General features: G+C 42.9%; 1 protein-coding gene across 4 annotated transcripts in view; it reads left to right on the forward strand.

Moving 5' to 3' along the window:
- HCFC2 (host cell factor C2) overlaps positions 1 to 20,962 on the forward strand; it is a 60,623-nt gene that overhangs the window by 31,668 nt on the left and 7,993 nt on the right. The window contains exons 11-16 of one of the 4 annotated variants that reach the window (XR_012251190.1): positions 186 to 386; positions 1,230 to 1,279; positions 5,444 to 5,584; positions 6,725 to 6,910; positions 12,744 to 13,026; positions 13,288 to 13,387. Coding sequence is in view for 3 of the 4 variants with exons in the window: in XM_073651545.1 (XP_073507646.1) it covers positions 186 to 386; positions 1,230 to 1,279; positions 5,444 to 5,584; positions 6,725 to 6,910; positions 12,744 to 13,026; positions 13,288 to 13,298 (872 nt within the window). In the remaining variant the exon portion in view is untranslated. Of the gene's footprint in view, positions 1 to 185; positions 387 to 1,229; positions 1,280 to 5,443; positions 5,585 to 6,724; positions 6,911 to 7,697; positions 8,086 to 12,743; positions 13,027 to 13,287; positions 15,441 to 20,962 lie in introns of those variants that run through there. The other 3 variants (XM_073651545.1, XM_073651544.1, XM_073651543.1) reach the window with 3 other exon arrangements.

Below are 20,962 nucleotides of genomic sequence, written 5' to 3' on the forward strand. Positions count from 1 at the left end.
AGAATGTACGAAAATGTATGTTTAGAGAGTGACTAGATTGTGGTTTAGCTGGTATCTTGTACACATGGGTTGCAGGGTAAACCATTCATTGAGAAGCTTTGCCTTTTGCATTAAAATGTACCTTTTTGGTATCAGAGTGCAGTGAAAGACACGTTTAATGGGTTGTCATTTACTTTGTGTCCTAGGTCTTCATACATCATCTAAATTGAATGATGTGCATGACTTGGACATAGGAAATTTAACACCTGAGGTTTCTGCATCCTGCATTGTCTCCAGTGCACAATCTATGGTAACCCAGCAGAGCATTAAAACTGAGTCATCACGTACAAATGGGGCACTTGTTAGAGATGAAACTTCACTAACTGCACTCACTACACACTCTGAAGGTTTGATACAAGTTTCACATACTGTGTTTTCAGCCATGTTTGCCAAAGCTGTCAAATGTCAGGGTTAACATTGCTAGAGCTGTAGTTTAATATTGTCTGTGTGTGTATGTTATTACAAATGATGGTGTTTTCTAGTTTGTGTATCAGCACAGGTTTGACTTTTTTTTTTTTTTACCGTTACTTCAATCTCATCTGAACTTTAATGCCCCTTTTACTTTGAGAAGCGTCGCTCTTTTAAATAAGTTGTCCCCTTTCTGAAATTCGCAGTCTCTGGGCTGCAGTTTGTAATAAAAATTAAAACTGAACTTTACTCGTCCTCCCAGTTCCAACACTGAGTCTTTGCCGCCACTCCCAGTGTCTGATATTGTCTGCAGCAGTACAAAGCGCTGCAACCAATCAGTGAGCTCAGCAGCTCTGCCCATGTGGACTGAATGGCTCTCTCGGAGCTGCTGAACTCACCAGTAGGCTTCAGCACTGTCTGTATGATGCCTACGCTGCAGCCAATATTATAATCAAGGAGCAGCAGCAGAGACTTGGCTCTGGACCTGGGGACGGTGAGTAAAGTGCATTATTATTATTATTATTATGATTATTATTTTTGCCCAGGGACTGGGATTTTTCAAAAGGGAAAAAAACACTTTTTTAAGTTTATAATAGTAGTGCCAGATTTATGTCACATAGTGCTGTAGAAATCAAAGTGTCACCTTACCCTATAAATAAACGAACTACTAAAAAGTATGTACTTAATGGATAAATGTAAAAATGCGGAACAATGACATCAGTTACTGTAGGTTTGTGGCTTCATATCTGTGATTTAAGAGAATGTCTTATCTTTTCCTGTAGCTGCTGTTTCTTCAGGTGAACAATGCACTTCCCAAACAACAAGGACCTCAGTAAGTGTCAGTAAATGTATCTTTGTTATCTTGTTATAGTCATTTCATAACATTACATCTTTGGAATCCATGATCTCTTCTTTTTTTAACGTCTAGAGCAGGGGTGCACAACCATTTCTAGTCTGAGGGCCACATTATCATATTCAATGATCTCTAAAGGCTGCAATAAAACTTAAAGGGGTTTTACCTTTTGAAAGGTTTATGGCATATCAAAGTATTTGCTATACATGTCTAAAAGTAAAAGCTGTATATTCCTATATCTGGAGAATGGGCGTAGCTCTTTTCCTCGAATGAATACTATAGATAGGAGGAAACCCTTCACGCCTGTAACTCTCTATTGAAGACTATTGGTATTGTAGTAGCTGGCTGCATTTCACAAGTCCCTCAAAATAGAATAGTGGGTGCTGCATGCATAGGCAGCCATCACTGTAACCCACATATGCCTTTCTGGAGTGCTAACAGAGATCAGTGAACCCTATTACGTCAGACTGATCACGTGATACAAGTCCGCACTTTGCGCCAATGTGACGTTCCGCACCCCTCGGGGACACGTAAGATCAGATTAGTACAGTTTTACACAGACACACTCTGTCTGCACGGGTTCAGGAAGGTCCAGAGAGTGAGAAGAGGTGGCCCACTCAGACACTGACTTGGCACCACATTCGCTCGGACCCCTGACAGGCTGAGAGGCCCCTTTCACTAGTTCCAGTGAAACAGAACCTTATTAGCCCAGTAGAGCTGCCACCAGTTCCTATTCAATATAAGCCCGGTCCGTTAACGGGAATTATATCGGACCAGAAACCAGCCCTGGTAGCATGGGAATTAACCAAACAATGGACGTGTGGATTCGTGGATCGAGATTAAAGACAAGCCCAAAGTTAAATTATATATCTAATCGCCTTAAGGGCACACTAGACAATACACTATATACAAAAGGGTTATATATATATATATATATATATATATATATATATATATATATATATATATATATATATATATATATATATATATATATATATATATATATATATATAAAAAATGGTCAGAGATGCAAATATAACAGTGATAGGACAAAAGAAATAAGCAGATGAATCATGTCAATTACCGGTGACGTCTGATCATGTGTGCGCTGGACCTCATGGGTTCCTCTTTCCTTCGCAACACATTACTGGACGTGAGCCCCCCTGTTCAAAGTGCCCGCATGCCCTCCCCTCCTGCCCTCTGGGCTGAACCTGAGTCTTCTAACCGTGCCCCTAGCAGATAATCACTCCAAAACTTTAGATGGGTTATAACTCCTTAATGGACGGTCCTAGGGAGCACAGCGGATCCAACCGGGCCCTTGCTACGCGTGGAGACTAAACACAGCTGTACTATCGGTTTCCTCATAGCTGTGCTATGTATCTCCCTATCCCTATGTGCTAGACTGGGTCGAGACCCAGGCGGACATTTACCATGTCTTGGGGATCTCGGAATTGTATTCAGTGTATGGCTAGGATGTATAGTATTTCCATAACTCCATATGAAATTCCTATCTGAACAAAGGAAACCGTATGGCTTGGATCCACATGGCAAGCAAGTCCTTTGTTCTGAGTTGAACTGGCTCGAGGTGTGATATCTGCTACTCAGTCTCTTGACCCCCACCACCCCCTCCTCCTGCTGCTGCTAGCTGTTCTGTTACAACTGCACACTGAAGGGGGTTTATAATCCCATGCCAAATAGGATAAAATGATTGACATGGGATTACACCTCCAATATTCTTCACACATGCATAGGCAGCTATCACTGTAACCCACATATGCCTTTCTGGAATTCTAACAGAGGTCAGTAAACCCAAGTATCTTGGTGTACACCTCCTTAGTACAGACCACAAAAATATCCCTAAATAAAAAGGCCCATATCTCTGGAAACATACGGTAGATTTAAAAAACATACACCAAAAAAACAGAATAGTCAGGGGAGCAGCAAGAATAAAATAAGAGCAAAATCTGCCCACTTTTGACCTGGTGACAGATTCCCTTTTTAAATGGGTAAAATTGCAAATTTCTTGCAAAAACAAGCAACTTTGTTATGCACTTGCTTTCAAAAATTCTGTGTTCTCACCAATGGTGGGATTTTTAATTTTGTTTATGGCTTGTTGCCTCGGTTACTGATTTAAACCGAACATGTAAAAGCACTACACATAGAGGTTGGCTAGGAATACTGAAGCACACAGTTAGCATCTGATCCTGGTCGGCTGCATTGCAGCTGTACTTCTCTGATGCTACGGAGGTAAAGCTCCCTCTGCTTGCAGCGTCGGACAGTGCATAGTTGGCTTCAGTGCTGCAATAGTGTCGCTGGTCCAAATCAGCAGGAACATGCGAGTTCCTAAGAAGGCAAGATTCCAGGAGGCTGGGAAGTAGTGAGAAAAACCCTTTACTGCAAGTCTGTGATGCTCACATCGAGACCCTCATAGTCTCACATTGAGAAAGTGACCTCCAGCCCACATAGATGTTGTGCCAGCTAGCTAGTCAGAACTGTTGTCATGCAGTGCAGAAGAGGACCAGTATGGTGCTAGAAATGGCAGATAACGATCAGTAAATATTTCAATATATTTACTGTACACATAACTGTGGCTGATGGCACACAAAAAAATAATAAAATCAGTGTGCTACTTTATTGATGCAGTGCACAACAGTATCTTTGCCCTTCTCAGTTGGACACTTCTGCCAATGCCATTAGGTTACATCTGACTTTTAAGGGTAAAAAAGGTAATATATAAATATTTATTATGTTAATTTTAAATGGGATTTATCAAACCATAGGATGCAAAAATTTGGCTCATAAATAATGTTTTTTTTCAAACTTGGAGTAAGAGCGATCTCTTCTTGGGGCTGCATGTACCAGAAACTCTGCCCACAATGATGCCCGGTGGCTGCATTATTTTGAAGCCAAACTGTACATCCATTGACATCACAGTGGTCGTTGGTTTGAGCACATACAGCCCGAAAAAGTGTACAATTACCCTTTAGATTCTCATAGTTCACAGTCAAAACAGGTAAGAACAGGTGCAATGATCTGTCCAGTTATCTCTGTGTACATAGTTTTAGTGTTAGTGTTTAGTGTTAGTACATGTAGCAAGAAGTCTTATATACAACCAATTCTAGTTTGCTCATTCAAAAATGTGTGTGTGCATGTAATAATGGGATCATGGCTCATTCATAATAATAATCTGCTTATCCCGTCTGTCTGTCCATCCAGGAAATCCCGCGTCGCTGATTGGTCCGGCCACGGCCAATCAGCGACGTGGGATTTCAGAACAAGATGGCGGCCGTTAGCGGCTCATCTGCCGCACGGAGGTCAGTGGCGATGCAGCCGGGAGATGCCCAGCAGCAGCCGGTCATCTCCCGGCTGCTCGCAGCAGAAGCCCCCCGACCGGCGGCCTAGGCGGCGCCGCTCCCCGGTCCTCCCTTCACACTTGCCATCGGGAGATCAGCGGCCCTAGCCACTGATCTCCCGACGGTAGCCGCATGGAGGTCAGCGGCGATGTAGCCGGGAGATGACCAGCTGTAGCCGGTCATCTCCTGTCTGCTCGCAGCGGAAGTACCCGCACAGGCAGCGCCGCTCCCGATGGGGGATAACCCCGCCCACAGCCCGTCATTCACCGTGGTACACGGAACAGGAGACCCCTGGCTGCAGCCGCAAATAGTCGTGATGTAAGCGGAAGCAAGAGCCGGCTGCAGCCGGGGGAATTACGTGCTGGCTGTGCGTGGTCAGCGATGTTGTCACAAGCAGTATTGACAACATGACGGAATTACAAAATTCATTAGGGGCCCCGGGGGGATACATTGGGGGGTTAATTTAAAGTAGTGCAGAACCCATTTAAACACTGCTTCGCTGATTAGTCGCGCCCGGTCGGCCGCATACATATTCTAGAATACCCGATGCGTTAGAATCGGGCCACCATCTAGTTCATAATAATCCTCTAGAATACTATGGCATTAAAGCCATTTTTCATTGACCTTCAGTTTTGCCATTCTATGTAAGGACCATTTTTTTTGTAAAAGGTGTTATGAGCTCCTAAGAGGACCGAACCATGCTGACATACTGACCTTTCCCTAAACCAAAAGAAAACACAAACTATGGATAGATTTCCTAAAAGTGTTCTTTGTGGTTTGCTGACAGACGAATGGCCAGACTGGAGAGTACACTGCGCTGAAGAATGGATGGAGGCAGTGGTACGATGTCGGAATCTTCCAAAGCAATAGTGCTGTGGTCACGCACTTCTTTCTACTTCCAGACAGCAATCCGAGTTCAACCAACAAGGTACTAACCATGTATTTTCTGCCCTGAAAGGCTACAGCTACTAATGTATCTGTTAGTATATTCTAGGTAACTTTCGCAAGTGGGTTTAATAGCAGATCCACTTGAAAAGAAAGGGAATTAACAAAAAAAAAAAAAAGTTGCAGTTGAACAGCTCTTTAACACAATAAGGGTCCTGTGAAGACCAGATATTTTCGCCAGGGTAAAGCTAGCGAGATCGCTGCTGAGTCAAGATTTTGGTGATGCAACAGCGACCTCACCAGCGATGTCGCTATGTGTGACACTTTGCAGCGATCAGGCCCCTGCTGGAGGTCGCTGATCGCTGCAAAGTGTCCTGGACCATTTTTTGGTCGTTGGCCTCCTGCTGGCCGGCACACATCGCTGTGTGTGACCAGCGGGACCAACGATCAGGCTGGTATCCATGGTAAACATCGGGTTACTAGGGGCACGCGCGCACTTAGTAACCTGCTGTTTACCATGGATACCACTCTGCTACGGTGCGCGGGAGGTTACCGCTCACCTTAGCAGAGTCGTATCCATGATAAACATCGGGTTACTAAGTGCGCGTGTGCCCCTAGTAACCCGATGTTTATCATGGATACGACTCTGCTAAGGTGAACGGTAACCTCCCGTGCACGGTAGCAGAGTGGTATCCATGGTAGACAGCGGGTTACTAGGGGCACACGCGCACTTAGTAACCCGATGTTTATCATGGTTACGAGCCTGCTTCAGCAGCAGGCTGGTAACCGGGAGCAGGACATCGTGGAAAGATCCTTTCCACGATGTCGCTGCTCCCCTGATCGTTGGTGAGCCTGCCTGTTTGACAGCTCACCAGCGATGTATTAGCGACGCAGCAACGATCCCTGACAGGTCATATCGTTGTCGGGATCGCTGCTGCATCGCTTAGTGTGACGGGGCCTTAAGCATGTGTTGCCTTGCATGAAATCAGTAGCCTGTCCATGGGTTTATTACATTTGGACCCTCCTGAAGGAAGAGCCTCTTTAATGTGTACCTTGCTCCTCCTTATCCCTGCTATATGAAGGCCTTGGTTTTTAAAAGGTTAAGATCCCATGGTATACTTGTAATACCTACTGACTAACTTTGCAATATTCTTTTAGTTGCTATGTATTTACCTCTTTGTAGGCTGGAGTTGTTGACTTTTCCGACTACACTATCTTGAAGAAACATGACCTGTGGCCCGGAAGTGTGTACAGATTTAGAGTGGCTGCAATAAATGGACGTGGGATCGGTCCTTTCAGTAAGATCACTCACTTTAAGACTTGTATTCCTGGATTTCCTGGGGCTCCTTCATCAGTAAAAGTCACAAAGGTAAAAAGTAAAATGGGAAAAAAAATATTATTTTGTAGATGCAATTCTTTTTTTTTTCGGGCTATATCAGTGACGTATGTCAAGAGTACTTCCCAATGTATAGCGGTCACGGGTGTACCGCGACAGAGGGGCCAGAAGACCACAGCGTCTGAGTTCACGTACTGCACTGATTAGAAGCACTTCTTCATATTAAATGGTGCAGGTTTCTGTTAGCAGTGCAGGGGTTATTCTGCTCAGCTTAGAGTCTCTGAAGTTTTCCTGCTTAGATAATCTCAGCTGTTCAGTATTGGCCACTCCCCTTTCCTATATATACTTTCTTCTGGCAATCCGGAGTGCCAGTGTGAGGCCACGTGCACACGTTCAGTATTTTACATCAGTATTTTGTAAGCTAAAACCATGAGTGGGAGAAAAATGCAGAAGTGGTGCACATGTTTCTATTATACTTTTCCTCTGATTGTTCCACTCCTGATTTTCGCTTGCAAATATTGATGTAAAATACTGTAAGTAAGTTGTAGTGCCGGCGTCCCTGCCCTCTGCTAGGCAGGGACGCTGTTCCCCTCACCGCTCTGCTCCGTGCCCGGCGTCCCTCTCCCGCTCTGCTGGCAGCGCGCGCTCCTTCCCGGCCACTGTGCTTAGGGCGCGCGCCCTCCCTCCCTCTTAAAGGGGCCGCGCGCGCCGTCCTAAGGAGTCCCCGGCCAATGGCCGGAGGACTTTACCATATATAAGGCACCTCCTCCAAAATGGAGGTGCCCGAGCAATGTTGTTGCACCGTTCTACTCTGCTTCAGCCCTCAGGTCCCGTTGCCAGTTACCTGCCAGATTCCTGCCAGCTTGCTGTCCTAATCCTGCCTGATTTCCTGTTTACCTGCCTGCCTGCCTGAGGTCCGACGGTCTGCCTTACAACTCCGGTCAGTCTGTCTAAGGACCAACTTGCCCGCTCACCTGGGAGCGCACATCAGCTACCTGCCTGCTTGCCTGAGGTCCGACGGTCTGCCTTACAACTCCGGTCAGTCTGTCTATGGACCAGCTTGCCCGCTCACCTGGGAGCGCTTCTCCGCTACCTGCCTGCTTGCCTGCCCGGAGGCTCCGCTGTCACGTGCTGTGACCACCAGCTATTCCAGACTCTTGCCCGCTCACCTGGGAGCGCTTCTCCGCTACCTGCCTGCTTGCCTGCCCGGAGGCTCCGCTGTCACGTGCTGTGACCACCAGCTATTCCAGACTCTTGCCCGCTCACCTGGGAGCGCTTCTCCGCTACCTGCCTGCTTGCCTGCCCGGAGGCTCCGCTGTCACGTGCTGTGACCACCAGCTATTCCAGACTCTCGCTTGCTCACCTGGGAGCACACATCCTCCATCTGCCTTGCTAGCCTACCTGGAGGTTCAGCCATCACAGGTCGTACCTACCCTTTACCTAGAGACTGCCCCGGTCACTTGCCGTGACCTCCAGCCCGTTCTTCCAGAGACTGCCCCGGTCACTTGCCGTGACCTCCAGCCCGTTCTTCCAGAGACTGCCCCGGTCACTTGCCGTGACCTCCAGCCCGTTCTTCCAGAGACTGCCCCGGTCACTTGCCGTGACCTCCAGCCCGTTCTTCCAGAGACTGCCCCGGTCACTTGCCGTGACCTCCAGCCCGTTCTTCCAGAGACTGCCCCGGTCACTTGCCGTGACCTCCAGCCCGTTCTTCCAGAGACTGCCCCGGTCACTTGCCGTGACCTCCAGCCCGTTCTTCCAGAGACTGCCCCGGTCACTTGCCGTGACCTCCAGCCCGTTCTTCCAGAGACTGCCCCGGTCACTTGCCGTGACCTCCAGCCCGTTCTTCCAGAGACTGCCCCGGTCACTTGCCGTGACCTCCAGCCCGTTCTTCCAGAGACTGCCCTGATCACTTGCCGTGACCTCCTGCCCGTACACCCAGAGACTGTCCCGGTCACCTGCTGTGACTGCCTGCCTGGTCGCCACCCGCTCCCTTACAAGGACCGCTCCCTTGTATAGTAGCCCAGAGGTTCCGCCTCCCAGACCCGTTACATAAGTCTTGTACTGCCTGGTGTGGAGAGGAGGTATTGGTTGTTGGTAGAGGCATTTTGAGTGTTGATCTGTAACTGTTACTTGGTGTTTTGGCTGTGTGCAAATTCTCATCCTCTCCTATTTGGATTTCCTTCCTTTTCTTCTTGGTGTTCCTCTCTGTTGTCTGTGAGTACACATTTGTATGATTGGTATTTTCATTTATCTCTGTACATCTTTCCTTGTTAGTCTGGTTTGTGTATGTACATACACTATTACTCCCTACTTCCCTGTGTGGGGGAGGGGGTACAGATATAAGGCTGAATCAGGAGTTCAGCAAGGTACGTGGCCCCGGTGTCTTCACCATCAGAAGTAATCCAGGGAGCTGGGATAGCTAGGGTATCCCTAGCGTTAGGGACAGGGAAGGAGCCCCTGGTCCCAAGTAATCTGACAGCAGAGTTGTGACAATAGCTCTACAGAAAGCTGCATAAGCATATGTCAGTCATTGACTCAAATTGTTAAAAAAAGAAAACAAAAATCACTTTTTCATAGTCTGTTTAAAGAAAGTGCACGAAGGACACGTTCCAATATAGGGAGAAAAATAACAAATAAACAAACCTGCTGAGGCTTACAGCATGTGTCAAGAGCACGAACAGTGGCCAAGGGTTCCTACTTCTCAGAAAGCCTCATAACCTGCCGATAAAGAGGACCTGTAACCAGGCCAAAAGTGGCCAGTGTTTGATCTCTTTATTCCCGCTGGTCCCCCAAGGATTTTTTTTTTGTTTACTGAACTCAGCCATAAAGTTCAAGAGTTATAGGCCTTTTAATTTAAAACTAATTTTTATGGTTTTTAACAAGGGGTTAGTGCTCACAGGATAATAATGCAAAGCGCTGGCCTTGCTAAATCACTGTCTAGCTTTTATATTCATCTAATTATAAATATTGCCCCAATTAAAATAAAATTTCTGCAGCGATGGAGTGAGGATAGAACTGATATAGATGATGACTGCGGTTCTAGCTTCAGTACCCAAGACTCTTGCTTGTCAATATACACTGCTCAAAAAAATAAAGGGAACACTTAAACAGAATAGAACTCCAAGTAAATTAAACTTCTGTGAAATCAAACTGTCCACTTAGGAAGCAACACTGATTGCAATCAATTTCACATGCTGTTGTGCAAATGCAATAGACAATAGATGGAAATTATTGGCAATTATCAAGACACCCTCAATAAAGGAGTGGTTCTGCAGGTGGGGACCGCAGACAACATCTCAGTACCAATGGTTTCTGGCTGATGCTTTGGTCACTTTTGAATGTTGGTTGTGGTAGCATGAGATGGACTCTACAACCCACAGAAGTTGCTCAGGTAGTGCAGCTCATCCAGGATGGCACATCAATGCGAGCTGTGGCAAGAGGGTTTGCTGTGTCTGTCAGCGTAATGTCCAGAGGCTGGAGGTGCTACCAGGAGACGTGGAGGGGGCTGTAGGAGGGCAACAACCCAGCAGCAGGACCGCTACCTCCGCCTTTGTGCAAGGAGGAGCAGGAGGAGCACTGCCAGAGCCCTGCAAAATGACCTCCAGCAGGCCACAAATGTGCATTTGTCTCCACAAACGGTTAGAAACCGACTCCATGAGGGTGATATGAGGGCCCGACGTCCACAGATGGGGGTTGTTCTCACAGCCCAACACCGTGCAGGACGCTTGGCATTTGCCACAGAACACCAGGATTGGCAAAGTCGCCACTGGTGCCCTGTGCTCTTCACTGATGAAAGCAGGTTCACACTGAGCACATGTGACAGACGTGACAGAGTCTGGAGACGCCGTGGAGAGCGATCTGCTGCTTGCAACATCCTTCAGCATGACCGGTTTGGCAGCGAGTCAGTAATGGTGTGGGGTGGCATTTCTTTGGAGGGCCGCACAGCCCTCCATGTGCTCGCCAGAGGTAGCCTGACTGCCATTAGGTACCGAGATGAGATCCTCAGACCCCTTGTGAGACCATATGCTGGTGCAGTTGGCCCTGGGTTCCTCCTAATGCAGGACAATGCCAGACCTCATGTGGCTGGAGTGTGTCAGCAGTTCCTGCAAGATGAAGGCATTGAAGCTATGGACTGGCCCACCCTTTCCCCAGACCTGAATCCGATTGAGCACATCTGGGACATCATGTCTTGCTCCATCCACCAATGTCACATTGCACCACAGACTGTCCAGGAGTTGGCGGATGCTTTAGTCCAGGTCTGGGAGGAGATCCCACAGGAGACCATCCGCAACCTCATCAGGAGCATGCCCAGGCGTTCTAGGGAGGTCATACAGGGACGTGGAGGCCACACACAATACTGAGCCTCATTTTGACTTGTTTTAAGGACATTACATCAAAGTTGGATCAGCCTGTAGTGTGTTTTTCCACTTTAATTTTGGGGGTGACTCCAAATCCAGGCCTCCATTGGTTAATAAATTTGATTTCCATTGATGATTTTTGTGTGATTTTGTTGTCAGCATATTCAACTTTGCACAGAACAAAGTATTCAATGATAATATTTCATTCATTCAGATCTAGGATGTGTTATTTGAGTGTTCCCTTTATTTTTTTGAGTAGTGTATGTGGGATAAACTGATTCAAGCTAAAGGGGTATTCTCAAGTTCTTAAATTGCTTTAATTTGTGAGCTAAGGCAAGTCCATGGCAAACTTGCTTATTTTCATACTATCTATCTGCTTTCATTCTCCTGCTGTCACAGCATTTATCTTTTATAGTATACAGCTGATCTTCATGGAGCTTGGAATCTAGACCTTGGCCAGCCTGTGTACCTATATTCCATGAGGGATTAACTCTTAACATTTCCTTCATCTCCCTCCATCTCATTGATTTATTTACAGCAGCTGTATATAGCTGCTCACTTCCTCCTCCCTTCAATCTTCTGAAGAGCTGCAGTTATAAATCACTAGCCTGAGGAGTTCTCCTAATCATGGCTATGGGTCTCTCTCAACCCTGAGCTGTGTGTTTGTTGAAATGCTTTATCTCTATATGTAAATACATTAATAACCGTGTACACTCCAGAACAAACAACTGATTGCTTAATGTGTTATAGCAGAACTTGTGCTAAGCTTTATGGTTTTACTAATACTACAGCTCTGTTATTCACCAGAACTGTCACAAAAGGAAGAGAGCCTGCCTTGCCAGAAACCACGAAGTAAGGAGGCTAAGGAGACTACATAGCTCTGAGCTGCTGAAGGGACAACTGTAGAATATCCCGTAAATTCCTCAATAGGATCTATTATACCCTCTCACGATTGTATAAAATGGGTAGGCTGGGATCTGCGGATTTTCCAAGATGTTGAATGGGTGATGGGACTGTAATCCATATGTTCTGGGAGTGAGGGCTATTTTAAAACTATTGACGGGATCTTCTGTCTTTTGTAATTTATGAAGCTCCATGTATTGCTCCAAGAATCATACATCCTATGGTCTGTCTGGACTGGCTGAGCTGCCTATAAGCGTTGCTGCTCACACTTTGTGACCTTACTTTAGAAACACCACTCCAGCGCTGCAATAAAAAGAAAAACACTAAACTAGTGCTTTAAGACCATAAAAATTAGCACAAAATTAAAAAAACAAACAAAGAATATCTCTGGAACCTTATGATGGGCATTAAAAAATATATATATTTAGGGGAGCAGCAGGAACAAAGTAAGTGCAAAATCTGTCCACTTTTCACTTGACAGGTCCTTTTTAAAGAATATGGTAGAGCGTTCCAAAGGGGAGGATTCTCAATAATATGAATTGCTATTATATGGAGGATTAAAAATATTTATTTCTCCATTGAACAAAATGTGTTTCCTTTTGCAGAGTACTGACTGTGTTCATATTTCCTGGGAATCGCCTTCTTCACCAACAGGAAATATATTAGAATATTCTGCGTATCTAGCCATTCGCACTTCTCTTCCTGAGGCTCAGAACCAGCTTGCATTTGTAAAAATTTACAGTGGCTTGGAGACGTCGTGCACTGTAACTGCTTCCCAGCTGGCAAATGCTCATGTTGACTGCAGCTCCCGGCCTGCGGTGGTATTTAGGATTTCTGCCAAGAATGAAAAGGGTTATGGTCCAGCTATCCAAGTTAGATGGCTGCAAGGTGAGTGACTACCTTCTGTAGTACAGTACTTACTACTGTAAGACAATATGGAACCTCCCACAATTTTTTGTTTCATTTCTCCCGCAGTGTCCTAGTACTTTTGGGCTGATCTGTCAATCATAATGCAGCAATTTTGCACGCATACATTTGTTCATAATGCAAAACTGGGTGCAATACAGCCGTAAAATAATGAGATGACCTATAGTTATTGACTATTTAAAGAATCTTCTTTTCTCCTTTTTTTTTTTGCTTTCTTTTCAGATAAAACCTGAGGCTTCTAGAGGAAGGTGATGAAAGAGACAGTTCTGATCTGTTTGCCACTTTGCTGGAAGGAATCCTTTTAAAGTGTTCTATTAGAACTGTATGTTTCACTTTTTGTAATATTTTGTAAATCTCCAAATGTTTATTTTTTCATTATGCTTCTAATTGTATAGATATACATATAACCTAAATATATGATGACAGTATATACTTTTTCATGTTCTATTATAAATGTTAGTGATATGTGCTCAGGTGGGACAATGTGGTACAGTTTCTAAATAGAAACTGCCTTTCTGCTTCCATTTTTTTTACCACTTACATATATTTGTATCTAGATTTTAAGCAATAAAATTGTGCCAAGGGACGGGAGGGATCTCATAGTGCAATACAATAGGCACATAGCACTTCCCCTGAATCTAGGGGTTTCCTGCCAGTTTTCCATGAAAGAATAACTCTGGAGTAACAGTGTGTTGCGTCAGAATACTTTTATTTTTCTTCCTTTGAAACTATATATGTTTACATTACCTTGTATATGTGTATTGCACTTTTATATTATATACACACTCGAAAAATCAAAGTGACCTGAAAATCTTTAAGTGAAGATAGCTGTAATATTAATCTTAAGCCTTCCTGTATATATCACAAGATCACAAGTTAGTGTGTGTGTGTATGTATATAATTATTTACACACACACTGGCAAAGTGGTTGGTTCCCTTCTGTTTAAAGTAATAAAAACCCATGACGGTCACTGAAATAGCGTGAAACTGACAAAAGTAGTTTTCAATTTACATTTACTGAATATCGGCTACTGAAAATCAAACATTGCTTTTGAATTGTGGTTCAACAGAAAAAATAAAAACAAACATACTAATGAAAATGGCCTGGACAAAAATGACAGCACCCTTAGAAAAGATTAAAATTCATTTCACCATAGGGACATATTAAATTAAGGGGTGTCCTGTAATTAGCATTACATGTGTCTATTACCTTGTAATCAGTCAGTCTAGCTATTTAAAAGATGAAAGTAGTCACTGTGCTGTTTGGTATCATGGTGTGTAGTATACTGAACACAGACCAAAGAAAGCAAAGCGAGTTTTCTCAGGAGATTAGAAAGGTAATGGTACAAAAACTTGTTAAAGGCTATAGGTCAATCTACAAACAACTTGATGTTCTTATTACTACAGTTGCACATATTATTCAGAAGTTTAAGATCTGTGGGATTGTAGCCAACCTCCCTGGACGTGGCCGTGAGATGAAAAATGACAAACTGCAAAGATGGATAGTATGAATAGTAACAAAAGAGCTCGAAACAACTTCTAAAGATATTAGAGGTGAGCTCCAAGGTCAAGGTACATCAGTGTCAGATCGCAGCCTTCGTTGCTATCTTTGCCAAAGTGGACTTTATGGAAGATGACTGAGGAAGAAACCACTTTTGAAAGCATGTCATAAACAAGCAAAGCTGTAATTTGCCAAAATGCATGAACAAACCACAAAGCTTCTAGGAGAATGTCTTTTGGGCAGATGAGGCAAAACTAGAGATTTTTGGCAAATCACATCAGCTGTATGTTCACAGATGCAAAAATGAAGCATACGAAGAACATTGTACCTACTGTGAAACATGGAGGAGGCTCTGTTATGTTCCTTGGCTGCTTTGCTGCATCTTGCACAGGGCATTTTGAATCTGTACAGGAACAATGAAATCTCAAGATTATCAAGTCATTCTGGAGGGAAATTTACTGTTCAGTGTCCGAAAGCTTGGTCTGAGCCACTGGTCATAGGTCCTCCAACAGGATACAGCTAAAAACATCCAAGAATGGCTAAGAGCAAAGCATTGGACTCCTTTTGAAGTGGCTTATATGAGCCCAGATCTAAATTCTATTGAATATCTGTGGAAGGAGCTGAAACATGCAGCCTGGAAAAGGCACCCTTCAAACCCGAGACAGCTAAAGAAGTTCACTTACGATGATTGGGCCTAAATCCCTATGGACAGGGGCAGAAGTCTCATTGAGAGTTACAGAAATTGTTTGTTTGCAGTGACTGCTGCAAAAGGTTGTGCAATAAAATATTAAGTTAAAGGTTTTTTTCCCCACAAATAAAGTACTTTTTAATCAACAGATCTTGGAATTAAAAAAAAAAAAAAAAAAAAAAAAAATCTCCACTTGAATGTGTTAAAATGTTCCTGTGCTGAGATAATCTTATAAATGTGCCCCTGCTGTGTACTGTGTAATGGCTGTGTCTGACCGTGCAGGAACATGGTCTGATCATACCGCATCTCCTGGTCAGTGAAGGATGCAAAAGAATATACAGACAGGACAGCAGGGGATCACAGCTGATTCTTTCTGTGAGTTAAAATGAGTTTTTCAAGAGGCAGGAAAATGTTTTCCGTGCAGAAACCAACAGCTGCGATCCTGTACGGTCCTGTTTGTATACTTCATTACCCCCCTCCCCCCTTCCCTGCCCAGGAGCTGGGGTATGATCAGACCATGTCCCTGTATGGTCAGACACAGCCATTACACAGTACACAGCAGGGGAACATTTATAAGATTATCTCAGCACAGGAACACTTTTTTAACGCATCGAATTGTGGAACTTATTTCAAAATTTTCATTAGATTTTTTTTTTCTGTTGAACCACAATTCAAAAGGAATGTCTGAATTCCAACAGTTGATATTCTGGAAATTTTAAATTGAAAAATTACAGAAGGGTACCATCTATTTTATATATACTGTATTTTAAAATATTTGGTGAGAAAGCTGAAAGAAAAATACGTGCACGTGTGTGTATATTAATGTATGTATTATAGATATATGTATATGTGTGTGTGTATGTGTATATGTATATGTGTATATATATATAATATATATATATATAATATCTCTGCACTTTTTCCAGCTTTCTCTAATTTAGTGAAAGCTGCAAAAAAAAAAAAAAAAAAAAAGCATGTGTATATATGTGCATTTATTTTTTCAGCTTTCTCACTAATATTTTAAAGTATATTTAAATCAAAAATATATCTTTTTTTTTTTTCTTTTAAATGTCTTTTATTTTTACTTGCAGTATAATGTACAAAAATGGCTCAAGATTAATATTACAGGTGGCTTAACCACCATTTTTCAGGTCATTCTGATTTTTGGGGGGCATTGGATTCTGTGTTTGCAGCCTGTAGTTTGCATATGCATTTTCAGGTTATCTTGGATGAGTAAATTATATTGCTAAAGTAGCCCAGCTGTATATAGATGGCTCTAGCAGCACAGTAAATAACCAATCTTTGGGTACTTCACATCCATTTTCTAGCAGTTTAATGGGAGCCCATTGCGTCAGATAATGCTATCAGCCTGCTGATATTCAGTTAATCTACAGGTAAATGGCATTAGAAAGATGCCCGGCCGCCACACTGAAAGTGTGGCATCTGGGAGAAAATTAACTTTATTACTCCTAGGAGGTGCTGGCATTCAGTTATACAGGCGTGCTGACATAGCTTCAGTCATCGCTCACTATAATGTAACCGGCAGCTGTAAGCATGCCCCAGCACTCCGACTGAGAATCGGCTGTCAGTCTGGGGCGTGCTTACAGTAGCCACTCACAGTGCACTGAGCTGTGTCGCAATTGTTCCTGGCTCACCTCTATGACTGAAAGCCAGCAGCTCCATGGAGCACTTTCAGTATGACGATCAGGCACCTTTCTAAGGCTATTAACCTGCAGATGAACTCTAATGTCCAGGTTAATTGCTTAATCCGTAATCCTACGGGACAGGTTCCCTTTTAATGTATAGCTGTGATAAATCTATTGTCAGCTGCAGTCCCTGAATGAAGTGAGCTTTCTTAGGGTACATCCAGATGCTTTTTTATAGTTTGTTTTTCCTTTTTGCTATCATTGTAAAACCACAGTGTCTTGTATGCAAATTCTCCGCCTTGAATCAATATGTTGAAATTTTGTTCTCTGATATTCTTTTCTACAGAAGGTAAAATTTTTATGTGCCGCTGTTACGTATTACACAGATCTGAACACACCAAAGAGTTTTTCTGTTCCTTTTGGGTCAATTAAAAAAAAAAAAATCTTATGGAAAATATATTCAGGACAAGCAGCCTCTTTTAGGGCTTGTTCACGCATTGCATTTTTGCCAAGAAGAAAAGGCTGTGTTTTACTGTCAGTGAATGAGAGTTCAGACATCTCATGCACATGCTGATTATTATTTTTTGCTTTAAGATTTCAACCCTCAAAACTTTTTTTCAAATCTGCATCATGACAATTCTTTCAGCATTTTTGTGTGCTTTTCACCCATTCAAATAGAGTATGTATAGACGTTAAAGGGAATCTGTCAGTAGGACATAGCTCCTAAGCTGTCTATATGGACCTGTTGGTCATAGCTGAATAAAATAATACCTTGATATCTGAGATCCGATGTCTTATTCCAGTGTAATTCAGGACTATGGGCCAGAAAAAGATCTCCCAGAGAATATGCCTACAAAGCTTATTTTAAATGAAAGGGGGGTTACCAGTGTGAGACATGTAATAACTGACAGTCTGCTCTCATTACACACAGTTCTGCACTGAGATCAGAATTAACACAGTACAGCAGAAGTGAAATTTGTCTCTTTACAAACATTTGCAGCAGCACTTGTCCTCCCATAGTGCTATCAGCTGTGCTACAGAACTCTGCCGGATTTTAACTAACACAGTACAGCAGAGGTGAACCATGTCTCATTACAAACACAACAAACACATTTGCAGTTGTTTTGTCACATTGTCAGCTCTGCTGTACTGCCCTTCCTCCACACTGGCTGCCTGTCAGATGGAAGCTAAAACATGGTGAGAGGAGCCTGCAGCTGCAAATGTTTGTAATGAGACAAAGTTCACTTTTGCTGTACTGTTAGTTCTGCTGTACTGTTAGTTCTGCTGTACTGTGTTAGTTCTGATTTCACTGCAGAGTTGTGTGAGTTATGAGAGCAGACTGGTAGTCATTAAATGTCTCACACTGGTAACGTTCCCTTTTATTTAAAATGGGCTCTGGAGGCTGATTCTAAGGGAGATCTGTGTCCGGTCCATAGTTAATTTGCATATAAGAAAAATGTGGATTTCTCCGAAATAAAGCATCAGATCATAAATATCAAGGTATTATTTTATTCAACTTTCTGTGACCTGCATGCCCATATAGACTGCTAAGGAGGGTTGATCCCACTGACAGATTCCCCTTTATTGTAGCAAACATTTCGGCACCAAAAGGTCTTTTGGCAGTAAAAATACTGCATAAAATACATGTGTATTTTGATGCTTCCCCCCATTCATTTGCATGGGTGATTATACACTGCAAAAATGCTAAACAAATGGACATGCTGCAGATTCGAAACTGCTTCAAATCTGCATGAAAAAATAATCAGCGTGTGCTTGAGACTTCAGAAACCTCAATCACTTTGATGGTATTGTAAAACTGCAAAAAACGCAACATGTGAACATACCTCTAGGGCAGTGGGCCCCAACCTTTCTGACCTTGAGAGTCCCATTCAGCTCTCTGAGAGGGTCGTGAGCCACATGCTGCTCTCACCCCCCTCACAGTAGTGGCAAACAAAGCCCCCCCCATTACGGGTATAATGATAACTGAAGCTTTTCCACAGAAATCACCCCAAAGCAGTATGCCAAGATCCGGGGGGTCCCACAATACCCCCATTCAGTATTCTCCTATAAAGCACTCCCACCACACTGTCGCATCTAGCTTCAAGCACCTCCTCTGACAAGTAGTATCATCCTGTCTCTGTCTTACCATTCTTAAATTCTCTCTAACCCTCTAAGACCAGTATATGTGCATCCAGATCTGCTCTTCTGTGCTGGGCTACTCACAAAGCTCACCATTTTGAGATGTGATCTTCATTCTGTTTGCTAGAGCTGGAGCTAATGCACCAAGCTGGCAGACAACTGCGAGCCACATGTCTCCCGAGCTTACAGGTTGGGGACCCCCTGCTCTAGGGTATGTGCACAAGTTAAGTAGTTTCAGCACCAAAAAACGCTACAGTTTACAGTCCCAGCTAATAAGTGAGATGTCTAAAGTCTCAGGCACACGTTGCCCTTTTTTATTTCCTTGCAGATATGACGTAGTTTCAAATCTCCACATGTCAATTGTTCCAGCGTTTTTATTTTTTGCAGCGTTTTTCACCCATTTAAATGGGTAAAAAAAGTATAAAAAAAGCATTCACTTCACGTCATTTTTTTTCGCAGAAAAAAACACAGCAAAAATGCAACGTCGGAACAAGCTCTTAGTCTGCAATACACACCCTGTATATCGAGCCCAAAATGCAAATAGAAAATGAGATATTATGAGCTCAGTATGGACCACATAGTCTTTTTTTTTTTTTTTTTGTCATTTTGTCTTCTCTAAGTTGTTAAAAAATTTCAGAGACTAAAAATAGTAAAATATATCAAGTAACTGAATGTCCACAAGTAAATCTATTGTAAACGGACATATTTTTAGAGACTTCTGCAGGTTGATATCTGAATGACTGACTTGTTTTTGGTTTGTATGTGAAGGTTGACCTTCTACTCAACAATTCTGTTAAGTTAAAAATCACCAATCTCAGAATTGATCTGTTGCCTTTTATCCGTATCTGCCGTGCTTGTACATGTCATAAAAAGCAGAAAATATCATTCAGCAGAAAATGGTCTAAATCTACCTATTTTACCAAGTATAATATATATTGTATGACTATCTTAAAGGGAATGTGTTGTCAGACTAGTATTTGTTTAAATTTGTTTTTTTGTTTTACATGTGTTTTTTAATTTTTGGCTTTTTTTTTGGTCATATCACGATCCGTATTTAAAGACAGTTTGCTTTTGCAATCTTCTCATTGGGCACATGGGTTTTTCTAGAATCACACATCCTGTCCTTTTAGAAAAGCGGTTTCAGCAGTCTCTGTATCCTCACAGACCAAGATTACAATGACACGTAACACCTCTATACACTGATTGTAAAACATGATCTTCTCCAACAAATTGTACAGGTGCATTTTCTGAAAGAACAGGAAGCTGAGTCTAAAGAAGACTCAATGGCCAATGTGAAAATGGCAAGATTTTTATTTTTAATACAGTTTGTAATATTTGGAAAAAACAACATTGCCAGAATGTTTTAGAAAATATATTTAAAACAAAAATCTGATTTAAACATTGTGATTTTTCTGATGACACATTTCCCATAATACTGATACAACTTGAGCATTGGTGACCAGTATCGTGTACCAATTTATTTTTGTGAGACGAATTATGCACCTAAAAACTACTTGGAGAGGTGTCTTATTATGCAGTGGATTGGGATGACTTCATTTCGTCAAACTAAAAAATATAACCGAGAACAGCATTTCAACGTTGAGGTTTTTTTGCAAATCTGGTGAAGTTGTTAATATTCTTGTAGGAGTTAGGCTGGTTTCACACGTCCGATTGTCATGGTCTGTGCACAAGCTGTGATTTACACACATATAACCATATGAGGCTGTTAGTTCAGGTCAGGAGACCCTTTGGGACTGGACCAGAGATCCCAATCCGAACATGGACCATGAAATTTGGACATGTGTAACTGGCCTCAGGTGGTTGTTTGTATCATCAACTGCAGTATTTCTGTTTGTCGTGTTGTATGAGAACCAGTTTGTAATTGTCACGGTTTCATGTGGAAGGTGTGACACTTTGTGACAT

This window comes from Phyllobates terribilis, unplaced genomic scaffold (genome assembly GCF_046119375.1).
Source record: "Phyllobates terribilis strain yellow unplaced genomic scaffold, ASM4611937v1 Scaffold_11__3_contigs__length_659146591, whole genome shotgun sequence".
Taxonomy (NCBI): domain Eukaryota; kingdom Metazoa; phylum Chordata; class Amphibia; order Anura; family Dendrobatidae; genus Phyllobates; species Phyllobates terribilis.